The 23,714-nt window shown below is 37.0% G+C and overlaps 1 protein-coding gene across 1 annotated transcript in view; it reads right to left on the reverse strand.

The window, feature by feature from the left end:
• Nucleotides 1–18,188, reverse strand: part of aldh1l1 (aldehyde dehydrogenase 1 family, member L1) — a 37,069-nt gene extending 18,881 nt beyond the window's left edge. The window contains exons 1-7 of the mRNA XM_088338537.1: nt 18,076–18,188; nt 15,428–15,562; nt 12,759–12,993; nt 9,851–10,016; nt 9,684–9,785; nt 630–719; nt 62–199 (exon numbers count right to left, since the gene is read on the reverse strand). Coding sequence (XP_088194663.1) covers nt 62–199; nt 630–719; nt 9,684–9,785; nt 9,851–10,016; nt 12,759–12,993; nt 15,428–15,554 — 858 coding nt within the window. The 5' untranslated portion in view covers nt 15,555–15,562; nt 18,076–18,188. The remainder of the gene's footprint in view (nt 1–61; nt 200–629; nt 720–9,683; nt 9,786–9,850; nt 10,017–12,758; nt 12,994–15,427; nt 15,563–18,075) is intronic.
• Between the last annotated feature and the right edge of the window lie 5,526 nt (nt 18,189–23,714).

Here is a 23,714-nt window from a genome sequence, read left to right on the forward strand (position 1 = left end):
TTTTCGTTTAAAGCCTAATCCCTTATTAGTAGTCCGCACGGTCTGTGGTTGGGCAACTTACTGCCTTTGAGTCATTTCCATAGAGCAAGAGGCCTTCTTTCGTGACCAGGCCAGGTCGACTCATTCCAGGGATCTCCAGGGGCTTTCCCTTTCTGTCGTTTTCGCCATCTACTAACCTGGAGCCGTAGAAAGTCACCTTCTACACAAAAGAGGAAAGAGATTGAGCATGCGTTTCCAAATGCGATTAGACACTTAAAATGTTCAGTTTGATTCCTTGTCAATATTCTCGTTTCATTTACAGTGATCCCTCGTTTATCGCAGGGGTTAGGTTCCAAAAGGAACACATGATAGGCAAAATTTGTCAAGTAGAAACCTCTGTTTACAATAACTATACAATTGCACTGCATTCAAACCAGAGAACAAAACCTTTTTACAGGCCCTAACATTCGGTGAACAAATACAATTTCTGTATACTGTAAACATGTACTCATTTATGACCAATAACTACTATCTTTGGGACTCTTGAACCAATCAGAATGCAGAACACAAAGCACGATGCAAATCCATGAAGTAAAACGAGGTATAGCGTGGGATCACTGTATTTGTAGGCCATCAGAATTTTGAGATACCTGTCCATCAATTTCCGCCCAGGCACCGGGAACTTTGTCATGCCCTCTGATCCAGTCATGAAGAGCTTTAGCCGACTGGTCCCAGTTGATCTTCAAAACAAATTGTAATTACAAGGAAAATAAAATTATTGTGATATTCATTTAAAGCCCTAATGTGTAATATTTGACCACTAGATGGCACTGTGTTGTATGGTATGAGCGTGGGCCAGTGGTAGCAAGATGCCAGACAAAAATGGCACTGACTTAAGTTGGTATTTCACAGTGTAAAAAATTCAAATTTCCCTACCTAGGATGTTTATGTTACGATTGGTATTTTAGTTTAAAGTATTTTTGCCTAGTATTATAACAATGTGATTTTTTTTTTTTTTACTGGATAAAAGTTTTTTTGTGAGGACTTCCGGTGGCGCAATGAGGTAGACGGCAGCAAGGAAAGTAGCTCTGACAAAAATCACTAAAGAGTAATGTAATACTTGGAGAAAGACAGAAAAGGTATAAATTGTGACTCATATTAAAGACAAATTATTCAACAAAACATGGTCAAGAAGGGGAAACTTGACGAGGAAAAGGGCGCTAAGGAGAAAAAGATCGAGGGAGCAGAAGGAATGGCATCGGTCGACGAGGGACGTGACTCGGCCATCCTCCACGAAATCCGTAAATTACGGCAAGAACACACTGAAGCAGCAAGGGATAGCAAGATTGCGATGACAAGACTGGAAAAGAGCATCGAAGAACTTCTGGAGCGCACTGTGTTGCTGGAGCGGAGGGTGGAAAGCATGGAGGAGCTACATGCTAACACGGAAGAGCGAACGTCAAAACTAGAGCAATTAACAGTCTCCTTGCTCCAACAAACCACCAAACTAGCAACAAAGTGTGAGGACTTGGAGTCGAGATCACGACGGAACAACATTAGGATACATGGGATTCCCGAGGGTGCCGAGAGAAAAGACACAATCGGCTTCATAACAAACTTTATTAAATCGAACATTCCGACAACCGAGCATATGGATGTGCGCATTGAGAGGGCACACCGCTCACTGGGGAACACGTTTCAAGATAAAGCACTGCCACGGGCAATTATCGTACGTTTCACCGACTACGTAGTGAAAGAATCCGTCATGAAAGAAGCATGGAAGCAGAAGACAACGTACGAAGGCAAGACCGTTTACTTCAACCAAGATTACACCACAGAAATCCAAAAAAAGAGGAAACAAGTAAGGGACGTTATCAAAAAGTTAAAGGAAAAGAACGTAAAGGCACAATCACCATATCCCGCCCAGCTGAAGATGTTTTTGGACTCAGGAATAAGAACATTCTCTACACTGATGGAGGCAGCAACATTGCTAAAAGAAATGGGGATCGAAGTGGAAGAGGACAACACGGAGACACTGCAAAAGATGTTGTCAAAGAACATTTGGACCACAGTGACCGGAATCGAGAGGAAGACAAGGGAACACCCCCATCATAGAAGGTGACTTACAAGCTCCTATGGAGCAAAACGAAGCCATATTCGGATTTGGGGAGAAAGAGTAAGGACCATATATGCCCTTTCTATTATAAATTCAATAAGTTAGAAGTAAGTTAAATACCAAGTAAAATTGTTATCTTTGAATTAAAACAATGTATGTATATATATTGGCATAGAGCTACTTTAAAATATTTAGTTAGTTATAACTATGGACGACGGTACAAAAGTTGTTCACGCACTGAGTGCATATTTCCAGGAGGGTAGCCACAACTCTCCAATTGGACTCTTGGAAGACATGGGTTTTTGTTTTTTGGGTGTGTTTTTTTTCTTTTTGGTGGGAAATTATGTGTGCTTGTCAATATGTTTGTTAGTAATTTGGTTTGTTTTGTCAATGGAGGTGTTAGTAATTAATGTAGTGTTTCTGTATGCTTCAAAAATCAGTGAGACTCAATACAAAGCATGAGCAATCTAAATATTGTTTCATATAATGTACATGGGCTAAACCACCCCATCAAGAGAAAAAAGATATTGAATCAACTCAAGACATTGCAGAGCTCAATAGCCTTATTACAAGAGACACATTTGACCGAAATTGAACATAAGAAGCTAAAAAGAGAATGGGTGAACCAGGTGTTCTACGCATCCTATGGTAAAAGGAGGGGAGTAGCAATTTTACTTGGAAAAGGGGTGGCGTTTAAAGTCGAAAAAGAAGTGAAGGACAATCTGGGGCGATATATAATGATTATAGGGTCAATGGCCGGTTGGGAAATATCAATAATGAACGTTTATGCACCAGTTGAGGAAAAGGGGACTTTTTTTCAAGTATTAGCTAAAGTAATAACCAACTGTGCGAAGGGAATGTTACTTATAGGAGGTGACTTTAACACTGTACAGAATTGCAAAGTGGACAAGTATCCTTCAGTACACGGAACAAATACAAAGACGTCGAGGATGTTAAATAACATAACTAAAGAATTGGGATTGATAGATCCATGGAGAGAGAAGAATCCCCAAACTAAAGACTATACTTTCTATTCAAACCCGCATGGCAGCTACTCGAGAATTGATTACTTTTACATTTCAAGACAACATATGCATACAGTAGTAGAGTGTGGTATAGAGAATATTACTATAAGTGACCATTCTCCAATTACTTTGAAATTAAGTTTAGACAATGAACCCCATTTTAGGTATTGGAGGATGAATGTATCTCTCCTCTCAGATAAAAACGTAGTACAGGAAATAAAACGGAGTATAAAAGAATATTTCCAAATCAATGACAACAATGAGGTTTCTCCAACAATATTATGGGAAGGAGGGAAAGCTGTAATAAGGGGGAAATTAATAGAAATATCGTCCCGGCTGAAACGAATACGCTTAAAGAATCAGAAGGAATTGGAGGATAAGATTAAGGAACTAGAAGAAGAACATAAAAAAACACCAAATGAATCCAGATTACAGGTATTAAAAACAACCAGAAGCAAATTAGATGAACTTTTGACAAATAAAGCAGAAGGGGCTCTGCGCTTTGTGAACCAGAGATACTATGAAATGGGCAATAGAGCCAGTCGACTGCTAGCCTTCCAACTTAAAAAGGCCCAAACAGATAGAATTATATCACAAATAAAACATCCTATCTCTAAACAATGTTTAGTAAAACCCAAAGGTATAGCAGAAGCATTTGCAGATTATTATAAAGAATTATACAAGGACTCAGAAAATGACTTAGATAACTACAAGGCACAAAACTTTTTAGGAAAACTACATTTACCAACACTAACAGGGGGGGATACATTAGAAATTATTCGCCCCATTACAAAACAGGAAATACAAGATACAATAAATAACTTAAAAATAAATAAATCACCAGGAACGGATGGATTCCCGGGGGTGTTCTACAAAAGCTTTAAGGAAGAATTAACACCAGTACTGCAGAAAGTATTTAACTATGCTCTAACAAAAGGAGATCCCCCCAAATCATGGTCGGAAGCCATCATAACAGTCCTGCACAAAGAAGGAAAAGACCCAATATTGTGTGAAAGCTATAGACCAGTTAGTTTACTTTGTAATGATCTAAAAATTCTTACAAGCATACTGGCAAAAAGAATGCAGAAATTTATAGCGAAATTAATTAGAAATGATCAAACAGGGTTTATTCCGGGAAGGCAGGGTGCAAACAATATTAGGAGGATACTAAACATAATTACGAGCACAAAATCTAAGACCCAACCCTCGATGTTACTGAGCTTGGATGCACAAAAAGCTTTCGATAGGGTGAAATGGAGCTTCTTACATCAATCACTTATAGCTTTTGGCTTCCCTCCAATATTTGTTGAATGGGTGAAAATTATCTATAAAAATCCGAAATCTCGTCTTCGTGTAAATGGTCACTGTTCAGATTTCTTTGAAATCAAAAGAGGAGTCCGGCAAGGGGATTGCTTAAGCCCACTCTTGTTTGCAATAAGCATAGAACCACTCGCAGAATCAATTAGACAAAATGAGCAAATAAGGGGGATATTGGATGAAGGAGGAACAGAACATAAAATATCATTGTTTGCAGACGACCTGTTGGTAATGCTGAAGGAACCTTCGTTATCAATACCACCACTGTTGGAGAGCCTTAAAATATATGGAGAAGTAGCTGGGTATTCAAATAATGAGAGCAAATCAATAGCAATGATGATATCGGGAAAATGTCCAACAGATGTGATTGAAAGGTTTGATTTTAAATGGACAAATAAAGGGTTTAAATATTTGGGGGTGACCATTACACCACATTCCACACAGCTGTTTGATGCAAATTATGGAATGTTGATAAAAGAAATAAGGAAAGATTTGGAAAAATGGGAAATTTTGCCCTTAAGTCTTATCGGCAGGATAGAAACAATCAGAATGAACATATTACCAAGACTATTATTTAAAATGTTAAATAAGTTAATAGCAAAATTCCTTTGGCAAAACAAGAAACCTAGAATAAAATACAAAACCCTGTTAGCTCCTAAAGAAAAGGGGGGCCTAGACCTACCCAATATTAAATATTACTATTGGGCAGCTCAAATTAAAGCACTCATCTTGTGGATTACTACAGACAAAGATGCGATATGGGTGGACATGGAGCAACGATCTTGTCCAAATATGCTGGTGGAATTGTTACCATACATATCAGTCACGAGGTGGAAGAAATTAAAAATCCAGAATGAATGGATTAAGGGAACTATTAAAACTTGGTCAACAATACAAAAAAAATTAAAAATATCAAGATCTGTGAATAGGGCTACCAAAATAGCGAAAAATCCAGACTTTAAACCTGGGGGTATGGAGGTAGGGTTTCAAAAATGGGCCCAAAAAGGACTGATGTTGATTACCCAAGTATTGGAAGCACAGGCAATGAAATCATTCGAACAACTCCAACAAGAGTTTGACCTACCCAGAAATGATTTTTACAAATATTTGCAACTAAGGCATTACCTCCAGAAACACGAGGAATGGGGGAAAATATGTAAGGAGCCAACTAAGGTAGAGGAATTATTAATATCGTATACAAAAGGACAATCAATAAAGGGGGTTATATCAAAACTATATAAAGCCCTGAGAATGGATCTCAGTAATGAGGACATGGCAGTTAAGGAAAAATGGGAACAAGAAACTAATGTAGCGATAAAAGACAACGAATGGGAAAAAACATTGAAAGAGGGACACAAAATAACCAACAGCCCGACATGGAGGGAGTTTGAATGGAAAGTAAAAATGCGATTCTTCTATACACCCTCTATCACTTCAAAATATAAAAATACCTCAAATCTATGCTGGCGTAACTGTGGGGGGGTCGGTGACTTTACGCATATTTTCTGGAATTGCCCTGTAATATTAAATTTTTGGAGAAGTATCCAGAGAGAAATAAAATTAATCACGGGCTGGGAGTTGCGGTTGGACCCAAAGGCTTACGTAATAGGAATTTTGCCAGAAGAATTACTATCTGGTCAACAGAAATATATACTAAGGGTAATGCTTCTGGTAGCAAAGAAAATGATCACAGTGTCCTGGCTGAAACCACAACCTCCTGACATAAAACAATGGAGAGACAAATTAAAGCAAATGTACATTATGGAAAAAATCACTGCAAAACTTCAACTGAAACTTGACCAATTTGAGAAAAGATGGAAGCCTATCACACAAATTTTACTTGATGTCTAAACACCTCCCCCTATTTATTATGTGCGTTGTTGTTTTTTTTTTTTTTTTTTTTTTTTTTTTTTTTTGGGTGTATATTTTGATTTATTATTTTATATATATATATATATATATATATATATATATATATATATATATATATATATATATATATATATATATATATATATATATATATATATATATATATATATATATGTATATATATGTGTGTATATATATATATATATATATATATTTCTTTTTGTATGGATGTATTGTATGAACATTTATTCTTCCTTTCTATTAATAGTATTTTTTTCTTCTTTGTTGTTTCTTCTGTTATTTATGAGTGTGTCAAGTGTATATATTTTGTGTTGATGTATGATGGAGGAATCAAACCTCTGTCAAAATTGGTGTGAGAAATAAAAAGTTAAAAAAAAAAAAAAAAAGTTTTTTTGTACCATTAGGAGGCACTGAATATGACGCACCGTCTCTTTACTTGTTTTTATTCATGTAACACATTATATCCAAACAGTAACCATTTTAGAATGGGACAACATTTAGTAATTGTTATTTTCTGCTGCAAAAGAAAAATATCAGTAAGGTCCACTAAACAATTTAATAAATTATTATTGATCCGTTGATATATATCTCGGGCGGCACAGTGGCTGGGTGGTTAGCGCGCAGCCCCATAGTGCAGAGGTTCAGGGTTCCAGGTCCAGTTATCACAGCCTCCCTGTGTGGAGTTTGCATGATCTCCCCATGCCTGTGTGGGTTTTCTCCGGGCACTCCGGTTTCCTCCCACATTCCAAAAACATGCATATCAGGTTGATTTACCGGTTCAAATTGTCCCTAGGTGTGAATGAGCGCGTGAGTTGTCTGTCCCTGTGTGCCCTGCGACTGGCTGGCAACCACTACAGGTTGTCTCCTGCCCACTGCCCGAAAATAGCTGGGATGGCCTCCAGCACCCCCGTGATCCTAATGAGGATAAGCGGTGATCAACATTAAATTTATTTGCATACTATTTGGAAGAGGAATTCTACAAATTTCAACAACGGTAGATAAAATAAGTAAGTAAATATAAAACACAAATATTTTCCACAGTAATTGTCTTTTTACAAAAGATTGACCAATCTAAAAGGGGAATTTTCAAAGTTCATGTTCGGAAAAAAATGCAGTTTCTGGGTTTTAATTAAAGTGTTTATTTTAAAACTTTTAATGTGAATTTGGTGATTTAATTGGTTTACCTTAAACACAATGACTAATAATTGTCTATTTTTGTGGTCAGATAGAGCTACACTGCAAAAAATTACAGTGAGACCTCGGTTATCGCGGTTAATGGGGACCAAAACTACCCGTGATAAGTGAAAATCCGTGAAGTAGCGGCGCACCTTAAAAAAAAAAAAAAAAAAAAAATATATATATATATATATATATATATATATATATATATATATATATATATATATATGTATTTTTTATTTATTTATTTTTTAAACCATTACAGACCACGAAGCTCTGAAGCCGCGAACGTCGAACCGCGAAGTAGCGAGGTCCCACTGTATATCTATTTTTCAGCATTGGCATTTTCTTCCCCTTTTTTAATCTCATCTCATCACAGCAGCCGTACCGCTTATCCTCATTAGAGTCGCGGGGGGGCTGGAGCCCATCCCAGCCATCTCCGGGCAGTGGGTAGGGGACACCCTGAACTGGTTGCCAGCCAATCGCAGGGCACACATGGACAGACAACTCATTCGCTCATTCACACCTAGGGACAATTTGGACCGGCCAATTCACCTGAAACGTGGGAGGAAACCGGAGTGCCCGGAGGAAACCCATGCAAGCACGGGGAGAACATACAAACTCCGCACAGGAAGTCTGGAGCTGGATTTGAACCCACGACAGGTTCCCATGACATGAACTGTGCCGCACAAGCGCTAACCACTGCGCCGCCGTGCTACCCTCCCCTTTTTAAATGATTACTTTATTTGATTTATTAATTTTAGTTTCAACACAATCATTCTGAAAAAAAGAAAACATATTTTTAAATAGCAGTTGGCGGACAACTGTTTTTTTAATAAAATATTTTTGTGTCAAAAAAAGAAAAATAGTAGAAAAATGACAATCATGCAGATTTTATGTATCATTTTCTTTTAGAAAAATGCAAATTGGAAAAAAAATAGGGGGTCTATGAACAAAAACGTTTTTAAAAGGTAGAACAAAAATCAATTTTGCAGATTTTAGAGATTATCTTTCTCATTTTACTAGTTTTGACTAATATAATAAAAGTGGTAAACGGTCTGCATTTATAGATAGATAGATAGATAGATAGATAGATAGATAGATAGATAGATAGATAGATAGATAGATAGATAGATAGATAGATAGATAGATAGATAGATAGATAGATAGATAGATAGATAGATAGATAGATAGATAGATAGATAGATAGATAGATAGATAGATAGATAGATAGATAGATAGATAGATACTTTATTCATCCCCGAAGGGAAATTCACATTTCCAGCAGCTTCCCTGAGCTGAGAACAATACAATAATAAAGCAAAAAGAATACAATATACAAATACCCAGTGTGACGTGCAAATGCCCACTGTAGCGTGTTATAGAGAATATCTAAATAGTGCTACACAGAATACATGTTGCAATAAAATTCGGTAATATGCAATGTAGGTGGGGTGGTTTAATGTGTGTTTATATAGCGCTTTTCAAGTCAATGAAGACCTCCCAAACCGCTTTACAATGTGCTTCATACTTACCCATTCACACACACACTCACACACCAATAGCGGCCATGCAGCCATGCAAGGCGCCGACCTGCTTATTAGGGGCATTAGGGAATCAATTTATATTAAAAATTAAAATTAAAATAAAAAAAATATTCTGCCAACGAGGTAGGTGTTTTTTTAAAGGGAGTCTGTAGACAAATAAATATTTTAAAGGAAGAACAAAAAGATAATTTTGGTACATTTGCTACATTTGCGACAAAATCAAGTATTAATATATAAAAGGAAAACAAATTCACGGAAAGAGGCATTTTTTGTAAAAGGCACAACAAAACGACTATTTTGTGCATTTTAGGAATTATTTTTTACTAGAAACATCAATAAAACTACAGTAAATATATTTTTTAATCCATTCATTAGAAAATTAAGTATAAAAATTAAAAAGAAAAATGAAAATAAGAAAATAAATCTGGTCATGAAGTACTTTTTTGGAAGGAGTCTCTAAACAAAACGCATTTTTTTCTCAATATTTTTAGCCAAGCTGATATCAGTTCTGTTTTAAAAGCAGAAGCCAATTCATCGACAAAATACTCACGCGATTAATTAAATGTTAAAATACCTTTATCAGCGCCTAAATAAAATAATTTATTTTCCTCCTAAAGCATTCCTCACCTTTGCATTGTCCTTTTTCTGGATGCCCTCATAAGTGGCTCCTTCCTCTGGCTGAACGATTCGTGGCGCCTTCCCCTCGGCGATCAACCGGACAGCCTCTACCTTTAACCAGGAAGAGATATTTATTTTCCGTCCTCCTCTTCTGCATCATTTACACATGCACTTACAGTTCCTCTGACTCCCTCTGGGAAGAGAAACCTTTTGTAGAGTGTGTTGACCGTATCGTTGATGTCCACCACGCATTCCCTCTGCAGCAGGATGGGCCCCGTGTCCAGTCCGTCGTCGGCCCAGAAAACGGTGAACCCGCCCTTTTTGTCTCCGTGGATCAACGTCCTTAAGCGGAAATAATATTTATTTAAAGGCTTTCTCTGCTTCTTTCAAATACAGTGCTGAAGAGGACATGCCCTTGAAATGGGTGTTCCAACAAGACAATGATGCCAAACACACCAGTAGAGGAGCAAAGTCTTGGTTCCAAACCAATAAAATTAATTTTATGGAGTGGCCAGCCTAATACCCAGATCTCGATCCAATCGAGAACTAATATAAAAAATGCGGTTTGTGAAGCAAAACCAAGAAATCTAAATTAATTGTGAAATGTTGTTAAGCAATCCATTGAGACTCTACTGAGGAGCAGATAATGCAAAGATGGATGTTAAGAACTCATGGAGCAAAATAACAACTGAAAGGTGCCACAAGTTGGTTGACTCTCTGTCACACAGATTTGAAGCAGTTATAAAAACTGTGGTCATGCAACTAAATATTAAGATTGGAAAATCCTACCTTTTTTGGGGAAATACAAAAGAGTTTTGAGTTTGTACAGTTAACAGCAGACACTGCTATATTTTTTACCACGCTCCTTTTGCACAAACTTCGAAGCGTGCCTATTATGAAGGCTAGGTTTTGTTGGTTTTCTGAGAATCTACTGTACCCACTGGTAACTTGTTTGACATGCAGCAATAAAAAATATACTAAAACCTGAGACATTCTGGTTAACCAAATTGTACTGCTATTATTTTTAACAGCACTGTACGTATTGTCGTATAAGATTTTCTTGGGCAAACTATGACCCGCTGGTCGGATTCGGCCTGTTAGGCTTTTGAATCCAGCCAGTTGAACCGAAATAGTTAAAATATTACGTTCAAAAAGTATTACTAATATATTTTTTACAGCAATGCCCACAAGCAGCTCCCGTGTTATTTTCGATTGTTCTCAGCTCAGGGATGCTGCTGGAAAAGTGAATTTCCCTTCGGGGATGAATAAAGTATCTATCTATCTATCTATCTATCTATCTATCTATCTATCTATCTATCTATCTATCTATCTATCTATCTATCTATCTATCTATCTATCTATCTATCTATCTATCTATCTATCTATCTATCTATCTATCTATCTATCTATCTATCTATCTATCTATCTATCTATCTATCTATCTATCTATCTATCTATCTATCTATCTATCTATTTCACAAAAAAAAGATGCACTCAAACCACATTGCACATTGTTGGAAGTAAGCCCTCCATTGCCAGCTGCATCGGTGACTGAAACTACAGTGAGGCTTTTGTGCATGGAACAGATAGTATGAATTCAATTGTCTTTATCGCCATTGATAATAATGTACTAAAACATTGTATGCAATGCGATTAGACATGGCACTCCAAGGTAAACACGTCATAAAGACTGTCAGGATAAATAGGCAAAAATATTTACAACATAGTGCTTAGAGACTGGCCTAAGCTATAAAATAGTACAATGAAAAATAGTGAATGGTAACAATAGTGCAAAAAAAGTAGTTTACCAATATTGAACAGCAACAAAAATTACCCAAATAAGCCCAAATGTATGTATTTTTCACAGTTTTGTGTGCTTGTTTAGGTTGGTGATAGCCCTGGGGAATAAACTGTCTTTGGACCTGTTTGTCCTTGTTTTAATTGACTTGCGGTGCCTACCAGAGGGCTACAGATTAAAGACGTGGTGGCCGGGGAGATAAGAGTACTTTATAATGTTGTACCATCAAAGCTTCTCTTTACAGTCTGTTATTAGTTAACACTTAATCCCTTCATTTAAAAAAATACTGGCGGATGAAATTAAATGAACATTGAACGGTGCACCAACAAGATCGGAGAGGTGACAGGACGATTATGACGGTAATTAGCAGTTGTGTGGTACATAATTTCAAATACGTTTTAAATGAGTACTAATTATTCAAACATGCAAGCGTTGTCCCCATTGGTAGAATTTTGCAATTTTTAAAATAGGGTGCGCTTATTTGGTGGTGAAAGAAGTCACTACGTTGCATTTTTAGCAAGAAAAATACTCTTGTCCCCAGAGTCCTATTGTGAACCCCCCAATGAACAATACATTATTTATATAGTATCTTAGCTGCCTATAAGAGTGGCAAATTTTGAATAATACAAATATTATGGCTACAATTTTCTGTATTTTGTAAATGCATGTTGGATAAAGTTTTTTGATAAAATTAAAAAAACAATACTCTAAATATTTTGCCACAAAAATCTAATTTTGAGCAAAAAAAAAACCCCACCAACATCTTTTCATTTTGAGTTTTCAACACTTTTTAAAATATAAATGCTTAAAAAATATATCTGTATATTTTCCGCACTGTTAATCCTAGACATTTCACATAATTTAGCTTGTATTCCTACCGATTTGATGACATGTATCAGATCCAAACAATCTATCGGAAGATACTTAAAGAGAAAGTGTGTGATATTTAGTGCCTCCTCTAGGTACAAAAACATGTAATTTAACTAAATAAAAACAACGTTTATCTGGATAGGCAAAAATACATAAACTATCATACCAATGTACAATTTTATATAAAAAAATAATCTATACCTAGAGGCTGCGCCATGTTTTTCTGACGTCTTGCGGGTGAAAACCAGCGCCACAGAGCATAGCGTAGCAGCATTAGACAACACTGCCATCTAGTAGTAAAATTTTACGCACTGGAGCTTTAAAATAAAACCAATCATTTTTTACACGAACCAGGCCCTTCTGCATAATTTCAGAACTCAGTACTGTTCACGAGTCATAAAGTTGCCGGGACACACCAGTTGATGGCCGAGGCTCCTCTGTGGCGAGGCAGCAACGAGGGGTGATAGATGATGGAGCCGTGCTTGGGGTGATCAATCACTTCCATGGGAATGAACTGAGAGCAGAAGGGCATGACGTTGAGTTCGGCGCCCACGGCTTTGTATTGGGCCACCACTTCAGGGATGGCCTGGCCCTTCACACGCCAGCGAGGGAACTTGAACACGCTGATCCCATCCTTCTCTGCCTCGGTGGCTGTGGTCAAAATGCAATTTGGTTTGAAAATGCTATATTGTATGATGTGGATATGAACCAAACAGGTATACTTTAAATGTCAGAATCAAAGAGTTTTTTACCATTAATTCAGGCCACAAATGCCAAAGCCCGTTAATCTCAAATCCAGCTCGTCTCTGAAGATCGGGAAATCGCTTTATACCGAAAAACGACAGTTACCAGATGATGTGAGTGCTGTATTTGTGTTAGATCAGGAGAAATCTCCTACTACTGTTGACCATGGAACCCGGTACTATTTGTTTCATTTGGGGGAGCAAAACCCAATCCAAAAACCAGGCCTGGAGACAGACGGGTGTCCTCAGGCTCTATTTGCCAAAGACATGTTACAGGAAGTGGTGCCCCTCGACCCTTATAGGTGGTTAAGGGATCCGTGAACCGTGAACTATGAATTGCTCATAAGTTTAATATTTTGTATTCACTCAATAAAAGGAGAGAAGGCATCCGGGAATGTTGGCTTGCAAGGAGAACAGGACAGGACTGTAAAGAACTGTATACAAATCCTTAAGATAGTAAAAAGTACAATCTTAAGGTCCACTCCTGAGCCATTTTTTCTCCTAGTTTAAAAAAAGGAGATCTACTTTAGGGAGTGGAATCAAAGAACAGCAACATTACTAGCCTGTAGCTATAATGATGACAACAGTGCATACTGGTCTAAATAATGAACAACCCCGGTATCCAATGCAATCTCCTTTGCAGGTATTGAACATTAGAAACAGAATAAACTGAATAAATCTTTATCTTTTAATCGTTTACATTATGCTTGTTTGTTGTCTCGGAAAAAATATAATATGGCGATGAAGTGATCTATTTTCTGCCATACAATTTAATAAAAGCAAATATGACATACATTTTGGATTAATTACAAATCAATTGAAATATTGAACCTCTGATGGCTGTTTTAATGCCCATAAACATCGATTGCCCGCCTCCATCCAAAAATGTTATCTCCCACGCCCTCACCCACCTACTTATGACCTTTAGCATTCACTCAGCAGGTTGCTGGTGCCGTAGCTACCTGTGTTATCTTATCGATCACCTATGAAAAGCATGAATCAAATCCGGGTATTACCACTAGCTTCTATTAATAGCCTAATTGGTTTATTGTTTGTTATATTGCTTCTAATAAAAGGATGATGAATTACAAATAATAATAATAATAAAAATTATAATGTGTCAGGTCAAAGGGACAACATCTATTATTTAGCGCCTCCCAGTGGTAAAGCTTATATAATATAGCTTATGATTGACCTATATTTAATGTTGACAAAATGTCTGTGTATTGCAACATCCATTGCAGCCTGGTCATCCTGGAAGAGGGATTACCTCATGTGCGGTCCCTTTTCAAGATTTCTACATTTTCCTTATGTTGAAGTTTTGGAGTTTTTCCTTGCCCTCATGTAGGTTTTAGATCAGAAGATGGTGTAATAATAGTCTGTAGTCTGTAGTCTGTAGTCTGTACTAGTCATTGGTCTGTACAGCCCTTTGAGACTTCTTGTTATTAAGGGCTATACAAATAAACGTGACTTGACTTGGCTCTGATTTTAATATTGTCGATTATGGCCAAAACTTAATTATATTAGAATGTCGTAAAAGGTATACTATATGCGGTGGGAGTTAATCTGCAATGTTAAAAAGACCAATATTTGAGTTTATTTATAAGGAATCCAAAATGTATGTTTTTAAAAATTGCGTTCCAGAAAATATAAAATATCATAATATATTCTCATATTTTGAGACAGACCTGTATATATATATCCATCCATTATCGCTTATCCTCAGTAGGGTCGCGGGGGTGCTGGAGCCCATCCTAGCTATCTTCGGGCAGTGGGCAGGGGACTGGTTGCCAGCCAGTCGTAGGGCAGTATATATATATATATATATATATATATATATATATATTGTCTCCCTCCAAGGTCGCAGTGAGGCGCTACGGTAGGAGATTTTTGTTTATTTCTTTACCCCATTTCTTTTAACTAGCTCTGCGTCCATGTTAAAGATTTTTTCACTGCTACCCTTTGTGTCTACACTTCATATTCAATGTTTGTATGCTATGCAAACTGCGTCAAGGCTAAACGTAAACGAAACACAATGCTACTGAGAACGCCACTGCCCCCTTGTGTACTGGAGGTGCAATTGCATGTTACTCTGGGAAGGTTAAAACAAAAGTTCTCGCAAGTTAAATGTGCCCGTGCCCCCCTTGCCAGAGTCTCGCGTCCTACTAGGGGAGCCTGCACACTATTCAGGAACCACTGATGTAGGTTGAGTAAGTGAATTGACATTATTATCGATATTAAGTTTACCCGAGTTTTGGAAAATATAATTAATTAAGCATTAATCTGATGGAAAAGTACGTAGAAAAGATTTTTAACCTTCCCTCAACATAAAATGTACTTACCCAGAGGGTCTGCCTTTCCGTCCTTGTCAGGGATGGTGAATATTCCAACAATGGTGTGGCCCTCTCTTCTCAGTTCTTGATAAACTTCTTGTCCAAACAGACTTTGACCAATCACAGCAATCTTCATCCTTAGGCCTGGGGACAGGGATGGAGATGTAAGGTCATAAATAGATTTCAAAAAACATAATTATTAAAATGAAGACTCCACTTCAATCACTGAGCACCATTTTATCATAATCCCCTTTTAATGTAGTTCTATTGACGTGAAGACAACACGTATCATTTTGTCTGTTTTAATTTCTCCTGTATGTATCCGAAATCACTATCATCTTACGTCGATGGAGATTCAATTCTTGGCAAAGAATGTTAGTCAGTTTGGGTATAATTTCATCTTGTTTTAAGATACAGAATGTTTCCTGTTTGAGTAATAAATCAAGAAAAGACAGTGTGCCTTATTTGACCACAAGATGTCGTTGTATTGTGTAGTACAACCAAAACAAGTGTTGAAAATCACAAAGCACTGTTTCCTTACATTTGTTTGTTTGTTATTTAAATTAATATTGTTATAAATGAACAAATTCATTTTTCCCTAGGTGTGGATGAGCAAGCTAGTTGTCTGTCCCTGTGTGCCCTGCGATTGGCTGGCAACCAGTTGGGGGTGTCCCCTGCCCACTGCCCGATGATTGCTGGGATGGGCTCCAGCACCCCCGCTACCCCACTGAGGATAAGCGGTGCAGCTAATGAGATGAGATGATATTTTTTCCCTTCAAGAAATGATAATTGTTTTAAGAAATATTTTTTTCCAAAATCGTAAATAAAGTACTTAAAATGGGCAAAATTATTTCCGATCAGGTAGAAGAGGTAAAATTTTAGCATAGTAAAATACATTTAACCTTATTCTACTACAGAAACGATTTAAAATATATTCAAATTTGAAAAAAAACAAATCTAAACGAAAGCCACATTTTAAGACAATGGGTTAAGTTTTTATTCTATTAAAAATACTATTTTGCTGTGTCATCGTACTGTCATTTTTAGATGGCCCCAACGTGGAGAAAAAAATACATTCTTACCCCATTTTTAGAAAAAACGCGCACAGATTAGGTAAAACAGTTCTTATTTTACTGTATTTAATCTTGTTTCTCAAATGAAATAAAATAAACCATCTATAAAATAAGATAAATTGTCTTGTCTAACTGTTGATCATTCTGCCTGAAAAGGCATCTTTTTTCTTATTTTATGATATTTCTCAAATTAATAAAAAAAATTTTATTGAAAATATGCATTTGGTAGATAACATTTTAGGAAATATTTTAACGTAATTTAACTTAAACTAATTAATTAATAATTAATTAATAATTCAACTACAATTTAATTTGCCCCTATGTTTCAGTCCAGAGCCTTCGCTCTGAAAATGCTGGTCTACTAGTGATCCCGAGAGCCAAGAAGAGATTTGCAGGTTCGAGAGCGTTCTCCATTTGGGCCCCGGTGCTGTGAATGCTCTCCCCCCTGAGATTCGATCTGCAACCTTAGTAGAAATGTTTAAATCTAAGCTTAAAACACACTTCTAATCTATAGCATATGAATAACCTATATTTTATGTTGACAAAATCTGTGTATTATTTGTCCTCATATAGGTTTTAAATGAGGGGATGGTGTCATAACAGTCTGTAGTTTGCAATAGTCTTTGATCTGTGCAGCCCTTTGAGACTCTTTGTGATTAACAAATAAACATGACTTGACTTGAACTAATATTTTAAAATAGTACTCAAAACAAGCAAAACAATGAACTGTCTGCTAGATAATAAATTATTTTCTTATGTCAAGTCAACAGTTTCTTATTTTAGTATAAAAACAAGATTAAATAAGAAAAAAATATGCTTACAATAACATTTTCTGCCAGTGGTATAAGAATTTAATTTTTGCAGCGTGAACAAAGCTAACTTTTCTTTCATCTTTACATATCTAGTGTTTAAATATGAGTTGTATTGTAATCTTAATTAAAAGAAAAACCTGGAATCATTTTATACATTGTACTGTTCATTCTATGGCACATTTTTCAATGTCCAATGCTTAGTATTTAATACATGTGCTCTATGGTATCTTGATTAAGTGTTTCAATTGAATTTTTATACAATGCCATCACTTAAAGGGCTTTATCTATTAAATCTGGTCAAATATGCTTGTGCAACAACACCTGCTTAAGATATGAACGTGACTTAACGATCAAATCCAAATTTTGATATGTAATATTAAGTTTCAAAAATGTCGACTACTGATATACTGTACAAACAGCGCTTTCGTCACACAAACATGCAAGTCATTGTTGTCTGACTCGGGTCAAAGACCAAATTGAGTAACGTTCTCGTAAGGTTATCAGCGTAGTAGGAGATGCATGCAAGTGTATGTACACATGTTTTGCAGGAGGTACTTTGCATAAAATGTATTCAATTAAATGTTGGGAGTAATTTGTGCAAAAGTTGATTCAATTTAAAAAGCACTGCAGTTGAAGTTTTCTTTTGTGGCTAATTTTAAACCAATGACATCAGTTTTTTCTCAGTTCAAGAGCAAGGTCAATTTCAAAACACATTTATTGTTTTTGAAGGAAATGCAGAAAAATGTCAATGTACTGTGTGTATGTGACTTACCTCTTGTTGCAAAGTCGACACTTCTCTGGTGTGCTAAAAAGAGTGTTAAAACTTGAGACCTGTGCTTTTATTCTAGCAGCCCCGTGTGCAGGCCGTCCGTTACGTAAGGCGATAGTCGGCAAGGATTGGACAGGCCGAGCATGAGACTACGAGGGGCAACCTATCCGCTCTTGGGGGTCTTTAAAGGAACCTAATCTTGCTAAAATGACATTATAAGTCTCTCAAAAATTTTGTCAGAGGCACAGATTGTTTGTTTCTTTCCAGTTATTTCAAAGCACCTCTCATGTGACAAAAGGGATTGTTGAGCAGTTTTCAGAACACTTACTTTGGATTATAATTAATAATTTAATAATTTCCTTTGTATTGTCATTCTTTGTAACAATGTACACAGAACGAAATGTCGATACACCTGACCCGTTGTAGCGAGCCGATGCAGCCGCAGCCAACAGAGGGCGCCGCCATTTTACCAATTAGGTATGACTCGGCCGAGGCACGAACCATGTGGTGGAAGCAACCTTGGACTAGGGACCAATGGGGATTGTTGGTAGACCAATAACCCTATTTTCCGCACCACTGTATATAGTATTTTTGTGATGCATTTTTTCATATATAAGCTATCTGGAATATGAGGAACATACAATTAAAACTACATTAAGCGATAGAGTTGCGTTAATAAAAAAATAAAATAAAATATTAGCAATATTAATGATTTATTTCAGAGAACAGCGGCATGGCGGCTGGGTGGTTACCACGCAGCCCTACGGTAAAGAGGTCCAGCGTTTAACTCCAGCTACCACAGCCTCTCTGTCCAGAGTTCGCATGTTCTCCCCATGCCTGCATGGGTTTCCTTTGGGAACTCTGGTTTCCTCCCACATTCCAAAAACATGCATGTCAGGTTAATTCCCCGGTGCAAAATGAGTGAGTTATCTGTCTCTGTGCACTCCATGATTGTCTTACAACCAGTTCAGAGTGTCCCCAGCCCACTGCCTAAACATAGCTGGGAGGGGTTCTGGCACCCACGCAACCCCAGTGGGGTCAAGTGGCGCAGCAAAAGAATGGATGGATTTCCATCCATCCATTATCTGTACCGCTTATCCTCAGTAGGGTCGCGGGGGTGCTGGAGCCCATCCCAGCCATCTTCGGGCAGTGGGCAGGGGACACCCTGAACTGGTTGCCAGCCAGTCACAGGGCACACAGGGACAGACAATTCGCTCGCTCATTCACACCTAGGGACAATTTGGTGGACGTATTTCATAGAATGTAAATTAATATTGACATCCAGTGTTACCACCAAAATTAGTTTTAGGCTTGAGCAATTAACATCTCAACCACAAGTGGGCACTTGAAGACCACTCTATATGTTTTTCAAAGGGAGTTATCATATGTAGTATCATTTAATTGTAACCATGCATTCCGATTTTATCCACCGTATTGTCTGGTATATAAGACGCTTTTTCAAATGTTTTGAAAATTTGAAGTTAGGTATAAAAATTGCCTCGTACATTATAAAAACAGTTGGGTTAAAAATAACCTAAGTTTGGTTCAATAATTGACCAACCCAATGTCTGGGTTAATATGACAAATGTTCTGTGTTGTTTTGAAAGAAAAAAAAACACAAAAATTGTGTAATTTCTTGTACAAAATAATTCAGCGAAAAGGATTACCTGTATTTTTTGTAAAAAAAAAAAAAAAAAAAATCTCCCCCCAAAATTAATTAATTTTACACTAAACGGTCTGGGTCAATTTGTTGAGGACAACTCAAACACTTGGGTTGTTTTGTGTAAAACAACCCAGGAAAGTCAAGTCAAGTCATGTTTATTTGTATAGCCCTTAATCACAAAGGGCTTCACAGACTTAAGTTTTTCTGTATGGTGAGGAGAATGTACAGAGCAGAAGTAAATAGAAGGAGACCAATAGGAAGGCCAGGGTTGACGTGGATGGATGGTGTTATGAGTGCTCTGCAGGAAAGAGGTCTAAATATAGAGCTCTTATTTGTGATGGGAATGAGTGGAGAGGTGTTGTGAAAGGATAGTGGGATGTTTAGATGTGTTCTAAGGGATAAGCAGGGCACCTGTATGATGCGGCAGGGGTAAACCAGTGAAAGCTGTCAGGCCCTGCTGTTGTGTCACCCTGATCCGAGTGACACGGCGGCTTTCTTGTGTCCTGTTTCATCTGGAGTGAGGAAAACCTTACCGACCTGGGTGCCGAGGTGCTTAACTTGTTTTGGTTTTAGGCATTTGGGTTGACCATGGCCCAAAAATTTTCGTGTGTGTTTCTTGCAACTTTTTCCCTTTTTTATTTTTTTTCCTTGTTTTTGTATGTGTTTGTCTTGCTGTCGGTCACCCCTCTTGAGGGATATGACCTGGGTAGATAGATAGATTTATTTCTCATGATTTTAACTCTGTTTTTCTCATTTTCTTCTCTCTTTCTTTTCTCTTTCCTTCTTTTTTTCTGTCTTTCTCAGGAAAATGGGTCTAATTGACCCAACGATTAAGTCCCATTTTTTTTTAGAGAATAGACTATTACTAAAAAATAAACCATTATAATAGAGCAAACATGCAATTAAAATTGTTGTTCTCTTTAAAATTAGCAAAATTATCTGTTGACAAAAGAAAATTTCAAAATTATGATTGATATTATTTTACCACATTTTCTTGTTTTCTACCAGGACATTTTGCAGAGTGGCATTAAAGATTCAGAAATTTATACTCAAAAGCAAAAAAAAAGTAAGAAGAAAGCAGTCTCACCTTGTCTCGTTTCATGATCTAATAAATTTTGGATCTCAAATAAAGGACTCTGTTAGAATGGGTTTCGTTCAACTTTATTTTGAAACTGCATCATTTAAGGTGCAAAGGGGAAAATGTTGTCAGAGTTAGGGAAATCTTCAATTATGGACATATTTAGAGTTAATACTAAACCTTGAGTAGTCACCATGACAGACAGTAAGTACATTTCCCACAGGAAATACTTTTACAGAACAGTATATTTTATTTAATATTGTATTTATTTAATGGCAATTCACCATTCGTTTAATTCCAGGATCTTGATTGTTAAATGGTCCTTAAAGGAGAGGCAATATGGTTCTCGGCACACTCTCGAGTACAGATACCTTAAAAAAGGCTGGTCTCATTAGCACCGATACCGATACATGGCATTTATACTTCACCATCTCCATTTGTGACAGAAAAAAAATACAAAATACAAATTCAGTATTTTCATCCTCGCAGACAATTAAGCCCAACGTTTTCATAGGTAAAAATGTGTTCCACTTGTTAAAGTTCAAAATGTAAACATACCACATGAATGTTTCGCAAGGAAGTGCTTGGAGAATTTCCGAACAATATCATAATGTATGGGGCCGGACTGGTCTCAAAATATTTTTTTAGTATGTATAATACAGGTAAAGAAACAATATCTACCTGATTTAATCCATCTCCTGGGCAGCCATTTTGAGAGATGGTGTCTTCCCTTGACACCATGACATCGCAAATGCTCAGGCTAAGAATCAATCTTGGAAGTGCTTAAGGAAGCAGGAGAACTAACAAAAATGTCATCATAGCTTTACACGAAATCTTATAACACATCCCAAGAAGATATTCCACAAACATAACGATAATAAAAGATTATTTTTAGGTCTTACATAAAAACACTTTTCACAGATGTTTTTAAACTTTAAAACGTTTGAAAAATTAGCCTGAAAGAAAAGTAATCATTTGTATTCATTCGTGTTTAACGTGCACTTGAGTATAGCACGGACCCTAAGCTCAAACCAAGCATTGTGAGTGACAAACATTGTTAAATACGTGCCGATAAAAATCCTTTATTGACATTGTGAACTATGAACACAATACCAAAGCAAAATTTACAATATATATATATATATATATATATATATATATATATATATATATATATGTATATAAATTTAATGTCCTATGTCTATGTCCGATTCATCAGATACACCAAAGAATTGTTTCCCACTTTGTGCTTCTTTGGGTCTATTTATATCTTTCGGGACAACTTTCTGTTTTCTCCATTCTCTAACATTTGCCTCTGGTACAGTGAATTTTTCATTAGCTGCTCGATTTCTGTGAACTTCAGCATGATCGGCAATTTTGAGCAGAACGTTTCCTCTTCACAGCCTGAGTTGCCATCTAAGGAGGACCAATATATCTAATATATATAATTAAAAATATAAAGAAGACTTAATCGAAACTTTACAACGAGATGTTGGTATTTGGGCAAAAAAGCAATGCTAGGTTCCTGTTTCTGTGTGGACGAGGAAAGGAATGAAATGAAGTAGCGCCTCATCTCTGCACACGAGCCATCAATAATTACCATATTCATTATAAAACGTCCAATATATATCAAAAATACCCCTTAGCTGTCTTGAGGGTCAAAAGATGAGGTTGCATTCAATGTTTTGTGATTCTGGTCATCGATATTTTCGACTGTCCATCAATGCGCGAGTATGGTTATATACTACCGCAATACCTGGTGTATAACTCAGACACAACTTTAAAAAAAAAACAAAGTGAGTTATACACAGATAAACACGGTACATCCAAAATATGTTTTTTCTGTTTGAACGCCCCTGCACGGCACTGCACAACAAAGACTTCCTCGTGTGATAAACATTATGTCCTACATACATGTGATCAAGGTCAGACTCAAGGTAAATTAACGGAAAGATGTTCTTATTTAGCTTGCTCCGTTTCAGTGACAATAGCACCATCAAAAAGCGACGGCCTAAGTCTCTGCCCGGAACCAATGCCGTCGCTTGCTTTAAAGGCTTCGCCTCCTCTTTTTAAGAGATTTTTTTTCAGAAGTGGATTTGAGGCAGTTTGGTGTTTACTGTTACATTTCGCATCTTGTAACTATGGTAACGGACTGAGCACCAAACAATATGATTGTCCTAATTGTCCATTGACCGTTAAAAGTGTTGCTAGAGGAAAATCCAGAAGTTTTCTGTAGTGAAACTGAGTAAGAGTTTGAGTTTATGTTTCAACCAATCTGAAACCAGTCATCTGAACCAGGTTCTGGTGAGGGGATAAAGGAAACTTCTTGAAGCAGTTTTCTATTTTGCTCTTTTAGATCAGTGGTTCTCAAATGGACTGACTTAAGGACCCACTATCTCAACCTAATTATAAGCTGGAACACAAATAAATTTTAAAAAAGTCTACTTCTCAAATGTATTGAATGAAAGGCGGTTTAAACCAGAGATGGCAGAATATATTCAGGTGCCTTTTTAAAAAACAAGTTGCGAAACTAAAACGACTTCAGGGTTTAACATGCCCGTCAATGCTCAATTAACTGCATTTTCAATTATATCCAAAATACTCCACTTCAGTAGCTTCAGCTATTTTTAATACACTCAAAATGCACACAAAAAATTAAAGAGTGCAACATTTTTGTAGCGCATGGTGGCTCTTCTGCTGTTCTGGCCACAAAAAATGACCTGGCCTTGTGTGGCCGCGGTCCATTATTTCTGATCGCATAATGCTGTGAGCAAAAACCGGCAGAGCACACCTGTCGGGAGGTGTGCCGTTCTGGCCCGCCTAAAATGGAATGCAATCCATTAACCCCAATCGGCTATTACTGCGAGTGGCAGACGGTGGTGGCAGCAGAGCACATGTTGA

The sequence above is a fragment of the Urocampus carinirostris genome, chromosome 6, assembly GCF_059441175.1.
Source record: "Urocampus carinirostris isolate Australia breed hairy pipefish chromosome 6, RoL_Ucar_1.0, whole genome shotgun sequence".
NCBI lineage: Eukaryota > Metazoa > Chordata > Actinopteri > Syngnathiformes > Syngnathidae > Urocampus > Urocampus carinirostris.